We start from the raw sequence: 17,247 nt of genomic DNA on the forward strand, positions 1-17,247 counted from the left end.
ATGGAGAGTTATGGATGACTTACTAGGAAGTGACCACTTTCCTATAAAATTAACGAATTCAATTATAAAAGACAAAATATCAAACGGAGATAGTATCCATCAGAAATGGAAAATAAAGAAAGCCGACTGGAGCTCTTTCTCAAAAACCATTGAGAATAACATATACAAAATTAATGAGTGGAAGGACGCAAATACAGCAGTAACTCAACTTAACGAAATAATCATAAAAGCCGCTGAATTTTCAATAGGAAAAACAAAATATATCAAGAAATTTAAACCTGTGCCTTGGTGGAATGACGAATGTGCCGAAGCAATACAAAACAGCAAATCTGCTCTAAATAGATGTAGGAGGGAGAAAACCGCAACAAGTATAATTGAATACAAAAAACATAGGGCAAAAGCAAGATATATTACCAACAAAAGTAAAAAAGAGTCATGGAAGAAGTTCGTAGGAAGCATAAACAGAAACACTACAATATCATCGGCATGGAGCAAGATACAAGGTATTTATGGAAACAAAACTTACCATGTCATTAAAGCATTAGATTATGACGGCAAACGAATAAACCAAACAAAAGAAATAGGTGAAGCATTCGCAGACTATTATCATAAGCTTTCCATAAACAGAAATATAACTAATGATAACATTGCCCTCCCTACGGAATTCAAACAGCTGGCAAACCTTAATTCTCTAAACAAACCACTGACAAAAGAAGAAATGGAGGAATCTCTCTCATCACTAAAAGACAGTTCTTCTGGTCCCGATGACATCCCTCCAGTTTTTCTAAAAAATCTCCCAGAAACGGCGAAACAAATCCTGCTTAATATCTTTAATCACATGTGGAATAATAGTGACTTCCCCTTAATCTGGAAGAAAGCAACAATCATCCCCATACTTAAATCTAACAAATCTTCACTCTTGCCTGAATCTTACAGGCCAATCTCCCTAACCTGCTCCATGAGTAAATTGCTAGAAAAAATAATCAACAAGAGACTAATATGGTTTTTGGAAACTAACAAATTATTAATTCCCGAACAATCCGGATTTCGACCATCTAGAAGCACACTTGATAACATTATTGACCTAGAAAGTCATATTCACGAAGCATTTGCTACTAAAGATAAATGTCTAGCAATTTATTTTGACATTAATAAAGCCTTTGATTCTACGTGCCATAAAATCATCCTAAATAAACTACATCACTGGGGATTGAAAGGCAATATAATAAATTTCATACGCAATTTTTTATCTCAAAGAGAATTCCAAGTCCGAATTTCTGGAACAATATCATCAACCAAGAAACAATTAAACGGCACACCACAAGGATCAATTCTCAGCCCAACTTTATTTTTAATTGCTATGAATGATGTCTTAAAAGATTTAAAGAAACCAGTTGTAGCCAGACTTTACGCAGATGACATGATCGTGTTTATCAAGGGAAGATGTCTTAGCACCATGTCTCAAAGCCTTCAGCAATGCATAACATCCTTCGAACGTTGGTCTATAATGTCTGGGTACAATTTCTCCCCAAACAAAACAAATTGCATATTATTCTCAAAAAGAAACATACCAGAGCAGCATCGACCATCAATATTCCTATACAACCAGAAACTAAGCTATACTCCACACATAAATTTTCTGGGCATGATATTCGACGAACGTCTGTCGTGGAAAAATCATATTAAAACACTAACTCTTTCTTGTCAAAAGGGCTTAAATTTATTAAGATGCTTAGCAAACAAGTCTTGGGGATCTGATGGTCTAATGCTGCTAAAAATATACAGAAGCCTTATTCGATCGAAAATTGATTATGGATGTATTGCATACACACCTGCTCGTCCTTCAATATTAAAATGCTTAGATACTATACACAACACCGCAATAAGAATAATTCTAGGGGCTTACAGGACAACGCCTGTAGAAAGCCTATACTGCGAACTGGGCGAACCAGCTCTATCTTTCAGACGACAAATTCTTAGTTTATCCTATGCCTCCAGAATAGCATCAATACCATCAATTCCTGCTCACAAAAACACGTTCTGTAGTCGTTTCAAATCAACTTTTCAACATAGCACCTCTCCACCACCCTTTTATATTAGAATTCACCGGTATATATCAACGTTAAATCTCCAAAATTTCCCCAGAACGTGGTTAATGAATGAACACAGCATTCCTCCATGGATTATCAGAACCCCACATGTAAACACCCAATTGACGAAATATAATAAATACGATAACAATCCACGTCTTATATATCAAAATTATAAACAAATAGTCGCAAAATATAAAAATTATACCCACTTATTCACTGATTCGTCTAAGTCTTCCCAAGGTGTAGGAGCAGCAGTATACATAAACAATGAAACCAAATATTTATTTAAGCTTCCCAGCTCCTACAGCATCTTAAATGGTGAACTTTATGCCATATTACAAGCGTTGAAGCACATTTCCAATGCACAAACCAAACACTCCTTAATAATATCTGACTCACTCAATTCACTGAGACTCATACAACAAACCTTTACGAAAAATCCAATAGTCATATTAATCAAAGAAATATTACACAGTCTGCATCAAACAGACTCAAAAATAGTTTTTCTATGGGTTCCCTCTCATTCTGGAATCGAGGGAAATGAAAACGCTGATCGTTGGGCTTACACAGCTGCGCAATTACCAACATTGGCAGAACAATCAATTCCAGCCGCAGATACAAAACAATTACTAAAATCAATGACTCTCAATTTATGGAGTGAAAAATGGAAAACATCCACGAGCAAGTTAAGAGACGTTAAAGAAGATACTGGTCCATGGAATCCACATACAACCAACAGATCGAACCAAGTCATCTTATCTCGTCTTCGGTTAGGACACTGTAAACTTACTCATGAGCATCTCATTACCCATACCGAAGCACCAAAATGCAGAAGATGTAATATACCAGTATCAGTAAAACATGTGCTAACAGAATGTGATGAATTCGCCGCTTACAAACAATCTATATCTGGTTATTGAAACAATATGAAAGACATTCTTAACCTGCAAACCGACTGTAAACCTCTTTTCCAATTCCTTAATAAATGTAACCTAGTAAGTAAGATTTAATTGTACACAATTTCATACTTTTGTAAACTTATTAATTGTATTCTCGTTACCCCGCTGATGACCTTCGTGGTTAATGCGGTTATTTCTAAATAAAAAAAAAAAAAAATTATAAAAATTTTATGGACAAAGCTTAATTAAAGTCAGAAAAAATAAATAAATAATATCTAACAATAACAATAGCAAATACAATTTTCTGAAATTTGATAAATCGTCAATATAAAAAAAATATACATAAATATAAAATATAAGTTAATAAAGTAAAGAAAAAAAAAACAAAATCGATATATTGCAACAATTTATAGAAATTGCAAAGTGAACATACAACAAAGTAAACTATTTATAGACATAGGAACTAATAAGTTTAAGCTGCTGCATGTGACACCCAAATATAGATAAGTTTGGTTACTTGTACATTACTGTAATTTCTTAGTTAGTCATTCAGAAACTCTTCTACTGAATAATACGGTCTTTTAGATAGATGAGCTTTTGTCATTTTACGGAACTTGGGGAAAGATGTTGCAGATTTGAGTTGTAAAAGTAGATGGTTGTATAGTTTTTTTGCGGAATATAATATAGATTTCTTTACTAACTCAGAGGACGGGATCGGTAAATAGACATCAAAATTTGAATTTCTGGTGGAGTAGTCATGACGAGGCCTTGCTGGAAAGACATGCATGTGTTTACGAATTAAGCAAACAGTTTCTAAAATATATAAAGATGTAAGGGTTAAAATGCCGTGATCTTTGAAGTAACTTCTGCAATGTGTTGTTCTTCTGAGGCCAAACAGAAACCTTATTGCTCTTTTTTGTAATTTAAAAATAACATCTAATTGGGCAGCTGTACTAGAACCCCAAAAAGGAAGACCATATCGAAGATGAGACTCGAACAAGGAAAAATATGTTAGTTTAGAAGATGCTAAAATGAGTTCTTTCGAAACAGATCTTATAGCATAGCAGGCTGAGGCGAGTTTCTTTCTTAACAAATCAATATGAAGGGACCATTTGAGGTTGCTGTCTAAAAAAATACCAAGAAATTTTACAGAATCAACGGTAGAGATCTGGCTGTTATTAACAAGTAGGGGTTGAAGAGCACTTTTATAGGATAATGCTACTGTCTTATCTACGTTAAAAGAGAGTAAATTAGAGTCAGACCAGGTTTTTATCCTAAGCAAATCAGAAGTTATAGTTGCATGAAGAGATGCAATAGTTGAGTTGCTCCAAGTGATACTGGTATCATCAGCAAAAAGAAAAATGTTTCCATCGATTTTTAAGTTAGTGATGTCATTTATAAAGATAAGGAACAGTAGAGGACCCAATACTGAACCTTGTGGTACTCCACATACAATGTTTTTGAGACTAGAGTCAGTATCATTTGCTCTAACTAGTTGTTTTCTATTATTCAAGTAAGATTGGAACCAATTCAAAGAAATACCTCGAATCCCATAGAAATTAGGTTTTTAATCAAAATGTCGTGATTTACACAATCAAAAGCTTTGGCATAGTCACAGACAACAGTGGCAGTATAAAGATTATTGTTTAGTGCTTGGTAAACCTCATAAATCACAGAAAACAAGGCATCAGTGGTACATTTATTAGTTAAAAAGCCGAACTTATTTTGGGATAAGATGTTGTTATCAATGAGAAAGGACATAAGACGGGTTTTTATGAGTCTCTCAATAATTTTTGAAAGTACCGGTAGTAAGGCAATAGGTCTATAGTTGCAAGCATTAGATTTTTCACCACCCTTATGAAGGGGAATAATAATGGCTATCTTTAGGCACTCTGGGAATTTGCCTCTTTCAAAGGAATCATTAATTAGTGAGACGAGGATTTCCAACACATTTTCTGTAGAATTTGAGAAGATTTTTATGGATAGTCCATCAGTACTACAGGATGATTTGCTTTTGATACTATTGATAGTTTGGATCAGTTCAGATGTATCGATTGGTCTTAAAAATAATGAATTCGAGAACACTCCTGAATTGGGGAGGTAGGAAATGGGATCTTTTTGTGGCAAAATAGTAGAAAGTATATTTTTACTCACACTAACGAAATATTCGTTTAGATTTTCCGGGTCTGGAAGGGCAAATGTTTGAACTGCGTGGGTTCTATTTCGAAGATCGTTTATTATGGACCAAGTTTCTTTTGCAACACTTTTAGAGCTTTCCATACGATTTTGATAGTAGGCTTTTTTAGCTGATTTGATGAGTTTTAAATAGGTTACCCTGTACTTGGTGATATATTGAGTGACAGAGACGTTGTTAGCAAATTTCTTGATATACAATAGTGAGTGCATATTTTTGGCTGATATGCGGATACTTTTGGTAGCCCAGGGTTTGTGATGTTTTGGCTTAATTGAAATTAAAGCAAATGCCTTATTGAAGATAGAGACAAGCTTTTCTATAAAATCGTTGAAATTATAGTCCACGTCCGCAGAAGAAAAATGCCACTCAGAAGTTAAGCATAAATTTTGAAATTTATGAAAATTCCGAGCGGAAAAAATCCTACCTAAACGTCGGGTTTTCGAGGAGGGTTTGCTGAAGATGTTAAACTTCGTAAATACTGCTTCATGATCTGATAATCCCGCATTAATAATTGTAGAGCAGACATCAAGGGGTGAGAAATCTGAGACAATATAGTCAATTATGGTAGATGAATTTTTGTAATCCTTGTAGGAGAATTAACGTGCATTGAGAGACCATATGATTCAAATATGTTGACCAAGGACATTTGGGTAGCACAAGCAGCATCATAATTAATGTTGAAGTCCCCGCATAGAATTTTTCTGCTTCTATGAGGCAAGTCATCTAACAAATTTAGCAGGTTCTGAGAAAATAGTTCCACAGGAGAGTCAGCTGATCTATAGATGCAAATAATGTAAAGATTAAGATTTTTATTATAAACTAGGGAAAACTCAAAGAAGGCTTCATTTAACAGAAAGTCATATTTTGTAATCAGAGAAAAATCATTATTTCTAGAAAGAATTAGGGTGCCTCCATGAGCTGAACTTGGACGATCATACCTAGCAATTGTGGTATATTTTTCTACAAAAAAAGGCTCGTTTACTTCAAGCCAGTGCTCTGTAACCGCAACTATCGGGGGAAATCCTAATTCCTCCAGAAACAAAAATAATTCGTCAGTTTTATTTCTTATAGAACGAATATTAATCAGAACCATACTAAAGTTGTCATCACTAAAATTATTCGAGGTTTCTAGTTCCTCAGAACACGTCGTGTTATTTAAAAATTTCGTCTTGGAGAGCTAGTAGAATAATAATTTCGGTGACAGTCCCATGATTTTTGTAGATGTATGATTCTTTCTGAACTTAAAGGACCTATAAGCAGCAAGATCAGCTTCCACCTCAGCTGGACCAATTCCATAGGCATCATTAAATTCTAGAAGAATTTTTCTTAGTTCCTCAGTCTTGGTAGGTAGTCCTTCGGAAGCCAAAAATAGTTTTACACTGGTGTTGGTATATCCATCACAAAATACTGAGGCAGGCTGGTCGTGTAGGAAAGCAAGATGTAGCTTAATTGCTTTTAATATATCCGGTTCCCTTAATCTTGCTAGAAGATATCGACTGTTTGCGTTATTGATTAATCTAACTCTTGGTGGTGTTAAAGGATCTAAATTTATGGATGGTTCCAAAGTATCTTTCTTAATGAAATTAATTTGGGAACGGAACGGATCTTTAGATTTGCAAATTTCGATGGCCTGCTTGTCAGTAAGTATATTTGTGTTTTGAACTTCATTTTTGTTTTTACTTGGAATGGTAATTGGATTTTCCAAGCTAACTGGGCTTCTGATGTGCTTCGGTTTCATATTTGCCTCAGATGAAGTTGTTGGTTCGGAGCATGAGGATTCTGTAGACCATTTAATGTTTGCACCAGGTGGCCAAATTTCCTTATTAAATAATAAGTCAACAGATGTTTTACACTTAATACCTATTTTGAATGAGGACCCAGTTGTTGTGTTGGCATCTTTAAGAAGGGCATAACATTAACATTCCTTGATACCTAGCTTCTCTTTAATGTAGTGAACTACTTGAATAGGAGTGTAAATTGGGGTTAAGTTGCTAATAACGACAAAGTGGCATTTATCTTCTGCACTTTTTGATTTTGTGACTGGACTAGCTTCGAAATGTTGAGTGTCTTCGGTTTGAGTACTTGAAGTGGCATACACAATGTCTCTCTTCGATACATCTTTCTTCGTTGGTATAGCAGGTAGTTTATTTGAAAGATTACTCATTTGATTAGATATTTCCCTTACGTTTGAAGAGAGCCTATCTAGTCCCAATTTTATCTCAGATGAATTTGAATATTGGACTTGCACCTTAATCGTGTTATTGGAACAGCCGAAAAAAACTGACGATATATTGAAGATATCTTGTTCCATCTGCCTTATCGATTTTAAAAGATATTCAGGATTTAGCAGGTTATTTAATTTATGTATCTCATCAATTTTTTTCGTAATATAGTCTAATTGGTCGTCATTTTTGGTTAATAAATCATATGTCTCGATGAATGCGCAATAAATAGGAATTGACAAAATTTGCAGTTACGTCATTCTTGTTCGGGACCTGCGATATGACCATCTAGCCTAATTATTCAGTAGAGCATTTTGAAAGTTTGAATCATGTTTTGCCAACTCAAAAACGAAAAGTAATCAACATAAGAAATCAAGTAACACATCAAGTTCTGCCATATCTAATAAGAATAAGTACCACATCTGATATATCATATTATGTTATATGTTTGTATAAATATCAGCAAAGCATAAGTTATTTACGAGTGCCATAATAATATGTGAGTATGACACATCCGTCAATGACAAACTAAATTTTAAATTAGGTATCAATCAAATACACAGTAAATGATATTAAGTATTTCATAGTGAATTTAATTATTATGAGGATATTTTATATATTTTGAAAGGAATAGTTTATTAACAACTTTAAAAAGGTTTCTATACAGGTTTTATAGGTTTTGTCTAACGGCCTCCCCTTCAACGGGAGTATTTTACCTAATAATAAATGGACATCTATTGTTGACGATCCAAAATACATAATATTTACTACACTTCATCAGTAATTAAATTTTTCGCCAAATTGAAAGAAAAATTGTTACTTTATTAATAAAATAAGTAATAGCTTTAGGTGTGTAACTTTATTTATACTTATTTACTTGGTTTAGGTGTACCTATGTAAGATGTTGATTATTTTAAAAATTTTAAATAAAAATTCTTTTAAAAGTTTGTTAATCCTAAAACTAACGGGTAATATCATTAGTATTTATATCTATCAAATTGGATATATATTATATTATAGGCATAATATAAATATTAAATAAAAATAAATCTTATCGAATTAAATCGAACCCAATATAAGTACACGACTCTATAAGGGTCGATTTCTCATACCTGCGGTAATCTATGTTTCAGTTGAACCAGGTTCACCGGTGATCTTCGGTTTTGTTTGGAATGCATTTCTCATTGCACGTTCATGTCAGTGCTCGTTCTACAGCTTTCGAAAAATGCCAATAGATGGCAAAAGGTAAAAAACTGTCGCCATTTTGAACTACCTTTTTTATGCTCTTTTTGAATGAAGTTAAATTTAAGTATTTATAGTCAAATAGTCATTTTAATAATTATAAATAAATATTATAAAAACAAAAATAATGTTATCGTTTATCGTTAGGCTTAATATAATAAAATGGGATATATTTATATTATGACAGCATTTCGTGTTAATACAACGCATGCGTAGTCCATGAAATCATCTGAACTGAGTTCTGAAATCTTTGAACGGCCGAATTCCACCGTTCAAGTTTAAACTGCCATCGGTTGAACGTGAATTGAGAAAGACGATTTTGACTTTAAACTAACGTTTACTAGAAGTTCAGGTTAAACTGGAGTTGAACTCGATATGAGAAATTGGCCCTAAGAAGTATTCACTTCTGTCGGCACTGCGCAAGTGCTACAATCTAATGTTTTTTTGTATCTCACACGAGACACTATCTTTGAAACTTACGCGAATACTTGCGAAACCTTTTTAAATACCAAGAAGTCCTACACTCTAGAGAAAACCCAGCAACTTTCTCATCGAGGTCTTATAAGAATTCCCCAATCTTTTGGATGTTGTACAATGAATTTAAAAAAGGGGTTAAAACTTTGTTTGTGTGTTTCTCTGGAAACTTTATATCAGGCAATCTACAATGATTTTAGTAGATGTAGAAAATAAAATTTTAATCCAAGTCACTATCGATTTTGAGCTAAATTTACGTAGAAATTCTATATAACTACTAGAATATCCAGCCTTCCCCTTCATAGGATTTAAAAACGAATATTTTCATCCGTTTCACTATCAGTATTATTTCATGTACTACTACCAAATCACACTTTACTGAGGGGTTTATAACTGGCGGAATATATATCTTCAAATAGTGCAGAGAATGGCACATATTACCTCATATCATTTCAAAACGACATTGATGAATCATTAAACGATATTCCTTTAAACCTACGTCATAATTTTTATTTTATGTACCATAGTACATCTAGGTCTCAAATACGGGCAGTGCCTATGTCGGCCAAAGAAACAGGTAGGTTTTTTTAAAATGTCCCAAGTCGGCTCAAAGATTAAAACTGCCCGATATAAAATATAGCAGCTCGGCTGATGGGATATTAATTGTTACTATCAAATAATTTTATATCTTAATGGAAAAAATACATTTATAGATTAACTTGATTAAATAGATATACAGTGCTAGTCAAAAGTCCGTACCCCCCCTCGTATATTTTGAACGGTTCTACCTATAATAGTGAAATTTGAAGGGAGGAAATAAACGGACGTAAGCTTCTTAACTAGTCGTAAGAGGTGACTTAATAGTGACAGATGACGTTACAGAGCCACTGTGACCGATAATTTTAAATGGGACCTTATGGCAAATGATACCTCGTTTGAAAGGTATTCAAAATACCTATTCAGTAAAACTAATTTTTTGGGTTTTAGTTGATTTTGATTTTGGTGAATAAATTAAATAAATATAATATTGTAGTTTCGCATTTACAGTATAACCTGCCATATCCGGACCTGTCATATCCGGACCTCCCCATATTCGGACGGTTCTGCGCCGTCCGGATCTACTGAAATCTACCGAGAAAGGCAGTCCTGCTGTTGGACAACGCACTAAAAGAAGAACTAAAAGATGGCGAAATAATATATTATAGAATCTATAAAACGTGTCTATCGACGAAAGTTATTGACGGCATTGATTACTGGAATGTATGAAGGAGAAAACATTTCAGGACTGTAAAAAAAGTAGTGGTCTTGATATCCGGATTTTTCCTTATCCGGATCGGTCTGTCGCCACATTGATCCGGATATGGCAGGTTTTACTGTAATTAATAAAAATTCAAATGTTCGCCTATGGTATTTTTGTCAAAAAACTTGACGTTTTTCAATTCTCTAGTAGTTTTTACGCCAACGTCAACCTTTTTGACAAGTAATCATATGCGGAATTTTGAATTTGTATTAATTAAATACGAAACTACAATTTTATATTTATTTCATTTATTCATCAAAATTAGCTTAAACTCAAACAAAATTAGTATGACTGAATAGATATTTTCAATACCTTTCCAACGAGATATCACTTGCCATAAGGTCCCATTTAAAATTATCTGTCACAGTGGCGCTGTAAAGTCATCTGTGATAATTACGTCACCTGTCATGACTAGTTAAGAAACTTACGTTCGTTTATTTCGTTCCTCCAAATTTCACTATTATAGATATAACTGTTCAAAAGATACGAGGGGGAGTACGGACTTTTGACTAGCACTGTATAATTAAAGTAAATTTGGTATGAACATTAACGGAGAGTTAATTAACAATATACGATACGCTGATGACACGCTAATAGTAACAGATAACCAAGCAAATTTACAGTATTTGATGGAAAACATAAACACTCATACCAATAAAATTATGGTCTAAAACTGAACATCAAAAAGACTAAATTCATGATTGTAAAGAAAAAACTATACACCAATGTGAATTTAACCATAAATAATTAGCCAGTTGAAAGAGTTACGGCCTACAAATATTTAGGGGTTTGCTTCACTGATACTAATGATCAGACAAGAGAAATCAAGGGGCGAATAGAGATAGCGAGACAATCGTTTGTCAAAATGAAAAAGTTCCTATGCAGCCGGGACATAAATATAAAATTAAGGGCACCCAAAGTCTGAAAATTTATTTTTTTTTAAGTTTTTTGCGTTATGATTGAAAATTATTTTCTGAAATCTTCTCTTTTCAACGATATATAACACATTATAGTACAAAATATGCATGGTTACGAAACTATTTATTTTCTGAACGTCTGCACTCAACTTATCGTGTACCAGTAGCTTTATAACCTATTAGAGTGTTTTATGTTTGTGCGATTTCCCGAATACTAGGTTTTTAACTTTTGATGTCAGATATCTCTGGATTCTTAGATGATATAAGGTCCAAATTTTTACAGTGGTTGTAGATAGATAATGTCTAGTCCCGCGTAAAGTTTTATTGAAAAATGTATAAAAACAAGTAAAATAAAAAATAAAATCCAAACTTTTTTGGGTTTTTTTTGTAAGAGTATTTTAAAAAAATTTAAAATAAATGTTTCTTTCACTCTAACTTTACAAAAATCAACGCGCGGGACTAAACAATACATGTAGTTTGAAAATAAAACAAAAATTAGGTCTCTAAGTGCTTTGGTTGCAGAGCTATGTGACATAATGTTAACATTGTCGTTAAATGGGACTTAAGGGGTGCCCTTAAGAACAAGAATGTTAAGGTGCTATGTTTTCTCCGTTCTGCTGTACGGCATGGAAGCTTGGACGCTTAAAAAGATAAACATCAAAAACATTGAGGCATTCGAGATGTGGTGTTAAAGGAGAATGTGGAAAATACCATGGACAGAAAGAGTAACAAATCAAGATGTTCTGCTGAAGATGGGGAAGGAATGCGAAGTCATAAAAACCATACAAACGAAAAAACTGGAATATCTAGGCCACATAATGAGAGGAGAAAAGTACTCTCTGCTAAGACTCATCATCCAAGGAAAAATCTCGGGAAAGAGAAATGTGGGACGTAGGAGGATTTCCTGGTTGCGAAATTTAAGAGAGTGGTATGGGTGCAGTTCAATACAGTTGTTCAGAACTGCAGCCAACAAAGTTAAGATTGCTGTGATGGTAGCCAACCTCCGATAGGAGACGGTACTGCAAGAAGAAGTATAATTAAACATAGCCCAATAAAAATAAAAACTAATATCAAATAATTTTTAATACTAACAGGAGTCTTTCTAATAGGTTTTCTGATTCTGGATCATATTTATGATTATTGTTTATACTAGGTGTAATGCGATTCTTATTTTCTCCAATTGTTTTGATAAAAGCAGTGGCGTAGCAGATACCCAAACAGTCAATATGTCTCAAACATTTAACCAAGCTTTATCCTACGTATCAGTAGCGAAATCGATTCCACGGCCAACATTTCCAACCAAGAGAAACTGTTTCTTAAATTCGTAAAGAACCCAAAATTTCTGTACAATATTGAAGGAAGGGGTATTGAGGGTAGGATGTTTTTCTATGTTAATAAGAAATTTTCCCCAATATATAATTCCAAGATAAAATTATTATTATACCTAGTAATGGGGTACTAATACCTACCTGTTAACCTTCGAGCCGACCTGGGGGTTTTTAAAATTTACCTGGGGTATTATAAATAACTAAAGGGTTAAAGGACTTATGATAATAATTTTAAAACCGGTTAAAATAAATGGGCAGTAATAGCGTAACATTTAGAAAGAGAAAGGAGTTCGATTATCCATACCTTACGCCACAAATAAGACTAAAAAAATGTGTTAGGTGATGTATTTTATAATTTAAAAAATATTGTTCAAAGGGTACGGACCCGTGTTTTTACGCAAAATACTCCCATAATTCATTTTTTATATTTTTTTACGTTATATGTGATTAAAATATAAGATTCAGTGCAATTTTAACCCGCAACTCCCATACCCCTACCTCCAACCAATAAAAACGACATATTTTTGTTTTTGGCTTTTTGAAGTTATACTTATTTAAGGCGCGGTTGGGAAAAATGTTGGGATTGGCATTAAATGTAAATGTAAGCGAATTCATCAAAAATTTTTGGCCCTGTGCGCATATGAATGACAGCGGCTGTGGGTAAACAAATATTGTGTTTTAGTTTTTATGATTGTGAGAACAGAGTTATAGTGACTTTTGAAATAGTTTTTAACTTAACTGTAAATGTTTTAGTATTGTAATGAAAAATTATATACCTATTTGGAAAATGTAAAATGTAGTAGTGCTTCGATTTACACAATTTGATTTCCAATAGAATTTTTACCAATCTTATCTAATATATTGTTTCCTTACTCTATATTTCCTTTTATTTTAATATTTTAATTTCACAAAAATCAAACTAATTTGATTAATTCAGACAATAAGCAAATATGACTAACTGTCAAAAAGTTTAAAACATGCAGGTGACGTGTCTTATTGGGTGCATTTTAACGTACTTGATTCCCAACCTAATATACACGAGTTCGAGACACAATGAAAATTTTTATTTTTTTTATACATTTTATGAGTATAAGTATATAATTATATAATTTTTTTTTCAGAAACTACGTATTTAGTTAAAATTTTTGCCAACAATTGTTTCGAAATAATTTCTTTGTGGCATTTTTCAATGCGTTTGTGTGTGTTATACTAACAATAACTAACCATTTTTTTTAATGTTTGACTTCGATAACTGTATTTTTGAAAAGGGTCAAACTTTATCAAACCTGTTCTTTTTTAAAATATCAGGGAAGCAGGAAATCATCAGTTATTTACTGTCCCATTCTTAATGGGACGCTAATTATAATTCGAATAATACATAATATATAAGAATTGATCTAATAACTTACTTTTGAAAAGGCGCTAGGCCTATGGCATCTGTGGTCCCGGTGATCCGCCGCTGGCGGCTCCATGGGCGTGCGGCGCCGAGGGCGGCTCCGGGGTGAGGGGGGCGGCAGAGGGGGGACCGGCCGGCTTAAGTGGCCGCTGCGGCGGCGGCGGTTTTTGGGCAGCCGGTCAGCCGGCGGGTAGCCGGCAAACGACCTCTAGCCGAGCTCCATGGGCGAGCTCTGCCCCCGCCCCATCGTGCCCACACTCACCCCCACATAAAATTCAAAACTGCAATAAAATAAAAACATCACTTTAATTTATTATTTTCATGAAATATTTTTTAAATTTAATTACTTGCTAATTTTCAATAATAATTAAAACAAAACTGATTTTAACTATATGACGTATGTATTTTATAATGTAAAAAGAATAAAAAACCGCTAAACGTGGCGCGGTAAAAAAGAGTGGCTCATACAATATTCCAGCCACAACAGCGCTGATATGAATATTAGGGGAGAGTCGGCTAATGGTTCGCGTCGGTTAATGGTGCGCATCAATGTTTCTAATCTCCTATTTAATAAAATTGCAAAAACTATATTGTCGGACCATCTAGTAGCAACTGCCATATCTATCCGACTGGTTGGCAGTTATCGTTTACATGTTTTCGCGTGGTATGATATTGTTTGTGTGACTGTTAAAATAAGCGACAACTTTTTTTCTTCACAGAAATATTGTTTAAATATTACCTATATCCTTAAGTTGTTCTCCATTTTAAACACTGATATAGTTAGTTTTGCTCGACTCTTTTTTGTTTTTATCAAATTTTGTGTTATGTGGTAAAGTGTAACTAAGTCTAATGTTGCACATTGCGCACCATTGGGCAAGGTATATAAAGGCATTTTTTACGTTTTGTGACTGCGTCATAAAACGTAAACAAGCGTTAAACAACCGACATAGTAGATAAAGGGGCAAAGGGAAAACCACGAAATTAAAAAAAGGTACAAAAGGGAAAATTTTTGAACACAACAGCTTCGAAGTTATTTCAGAAAGTGAATTGTGCCATGATGATGAGTTGGAGGATCTCGTGTCAGATCAAAATGACTTCTGTGTATTGTGATAATGGTAGCAAAAAAGACGAGGTATAGTACAAGTGTTTGATATATTGTCAATGGTCTCATGCAATCTCAGGATAGTCGAAAAGGATATATTTGTGATTTCTGTAATACTAAGATTTTTTTTAAATATCTGTAACTTGGTTTTTTTATCTTTTTCCGTATATTTTTTGTTTATTGCTTTAATATTTATGTTCAATAAGCTACATTTTCGAAGGTCATTTTTAAGTTCCATTATTGCGCAGAGTTATCCGACATATGCGCACCATTAGCCGAATAGGTCGGGCAATTTTGCATATTACACTAATTGGAAATTTCGCCCCTCACTCTTCTACTGTCCAACCATTCATGAAAAGCGGTACCTACCAATATACCTAAGCCTTTGAAGTATATCTACAAAAAATTTGGAAACTGAAATGTTTCAAGTTTGTGAAATATCCTGAATTGGCCTTAGGAGCGCACCAATAGACGACTCTCCCCTACGTGGAGCAAAAATGTATATTCAGTTTTATGGAAAATAAAATTTTATTTTATTTTGAAAGATTTTTCCCTAATATTTGCTAAAAAAGTAAAACGCACTACAAAGAGCCTCAAATGGCAAACTGTATCAAATGTACTCTTTTGTAAAGGTACTATCAAGAAATCCGTCGAGTAAGTACGCTGTTGATCCAACCAGTTTGAAATCGTAGTCCGTACGCGTATCACTGCTTCGAGCCGCGAGCCGTTATTTTATTGCGTTTAAGTTACACCTATATTTGCACTAATTAAGCAAATTGCCTATAAATAATGTAATGGTTTATTGTTGAAAGGAGACAAGTTACATTTTATAAGTTTTGAGAAAACCGTAAAAAACTATTTTAAGCCATACCTACTAAATTATTTTTGATTATTTGTTATTGAGTAAACCTACTTATTTATAGGCTGTTTTCTTCCTCTTAATAAAAATATTTTGTTTATTAATGCCTACTTTGTATTAAATTAAAATAGATCAAAAACAAGTGATATACACATCATAATTTTGACAACTTACCACATTTACAAAAAAATCAAATTATTCTTCTATTTAACAAAACCTGATCAAAACAATAAACAAACTCTACTAAGAAACATAAATATTTCAGCAAAATTAGGAACACAGAAAAATAGAAAATTTAATCACGAGGACAATTTCTAAGTTTTTGCTGGATACACTTCTCACAGCAGGTTACGATATGGTAGGGGAGCCCAAGCGGGGATTTTTGCAGTTACTCGAGCGCGTCAGATTATTACATGGGGAGAAACCTTGTACCCTGAAAATGTACCTCTACCATATATTGGCTCTTAATGCAGGGGAGTTCGTTAAGGGGTAGCCGAAAAAAGAAATCTATCCTTAGAAAAACTCGAAATCGTCAGATTTTAAGATAACGTAAGTTAAGTACATTATGCAAAACAGTGTATATTTAAAAAATCTGACGATTTGAGCTTAAAAAAATGGGTGAGTCACAAAGTTTCACAAGAAAAAAGCGAATATTTCGCGAAATGAATGACAGATCGAAAAACTAAAAAATATGTACTCAATATTTTCTTAAAATCTATCGAATGATACCAAACACTACTTCCCACGGAGAGGGGTGGGGGGTAAATTTAATATTTTAAATACCAATCCCGCGATATTTCGCGAAATGAACATCAGATCGAAAAACTGAAAAATACACTTATTCAATATTTTTGAACAATTTATCGAATGGCACCAAACACGACCCCCCACGGAGGTGGGGAGGGGGGTTATTTTAAAATCTTAAATGGGAGCCCCATTTTTTATTGCAGATTTGGATTCCTTACGTAAAGATAAGTAACTTTTACTCGAAACATTTTTTCGAATTATGGATAGATGGCGCTATAATCTAGAAAATCGATTATTGGAAATGAAAAGTTAAATTAAAAATGGAAATTTAAAACTACTTAACTTTTTTTGGTTTTAGGACCTACTCTTCACAACCCAATAGGTCCCCAAAGTGCTCGAGTGACTGCACATTTATCATACTTTGCTCCCCTACCAATAGGATCCATGCATAACCAACATTTGGAAAGTGTCCAA

General features: G+C 33.7%; 1 protein-coding gene across 2 annotated transcripts in view; it reads right to left on the reverse strand.

Annotated features, from left to right (window-relative positions):
• The window catches only part of LOC114333236 (regulator of G-protein signaling 9), a 578,543-nt gene that overhangs the window by 424,097 nt on the left and 137,199 nt on the right, over positions 1–17,247 (reverse strand). For both annotated transcript variants that reach the window (XM_050645501.1, XM_050645500.1), the window contains exon 2: positions 14,079–14,346. In XM_050645501.1, coding sequence (XP_050501458.1) covers positions 14,079–14,141 — 63 coding nt within the window. In that variant the 5' untranslated portion in view covers positions 14,142–14,346. The remainder of the gene's footprint in view (positions 1–14,078; positions 14,347–17,247) is intronic.

This window comes from Diabrotica virgifera, chromosome 3 (assembly GCF_917563875.1).
Source record: "Diabrotica virgifera virgifera chromosome 3, PGI_DIABVI_V3a".
Classification (NCBI taxonomy): Eukaryota; Metazoa; Arthropoda; class Insecta; order Coleoptera; family Chrysomelidae; genus Diabrotica; species Diabrotica virgifera.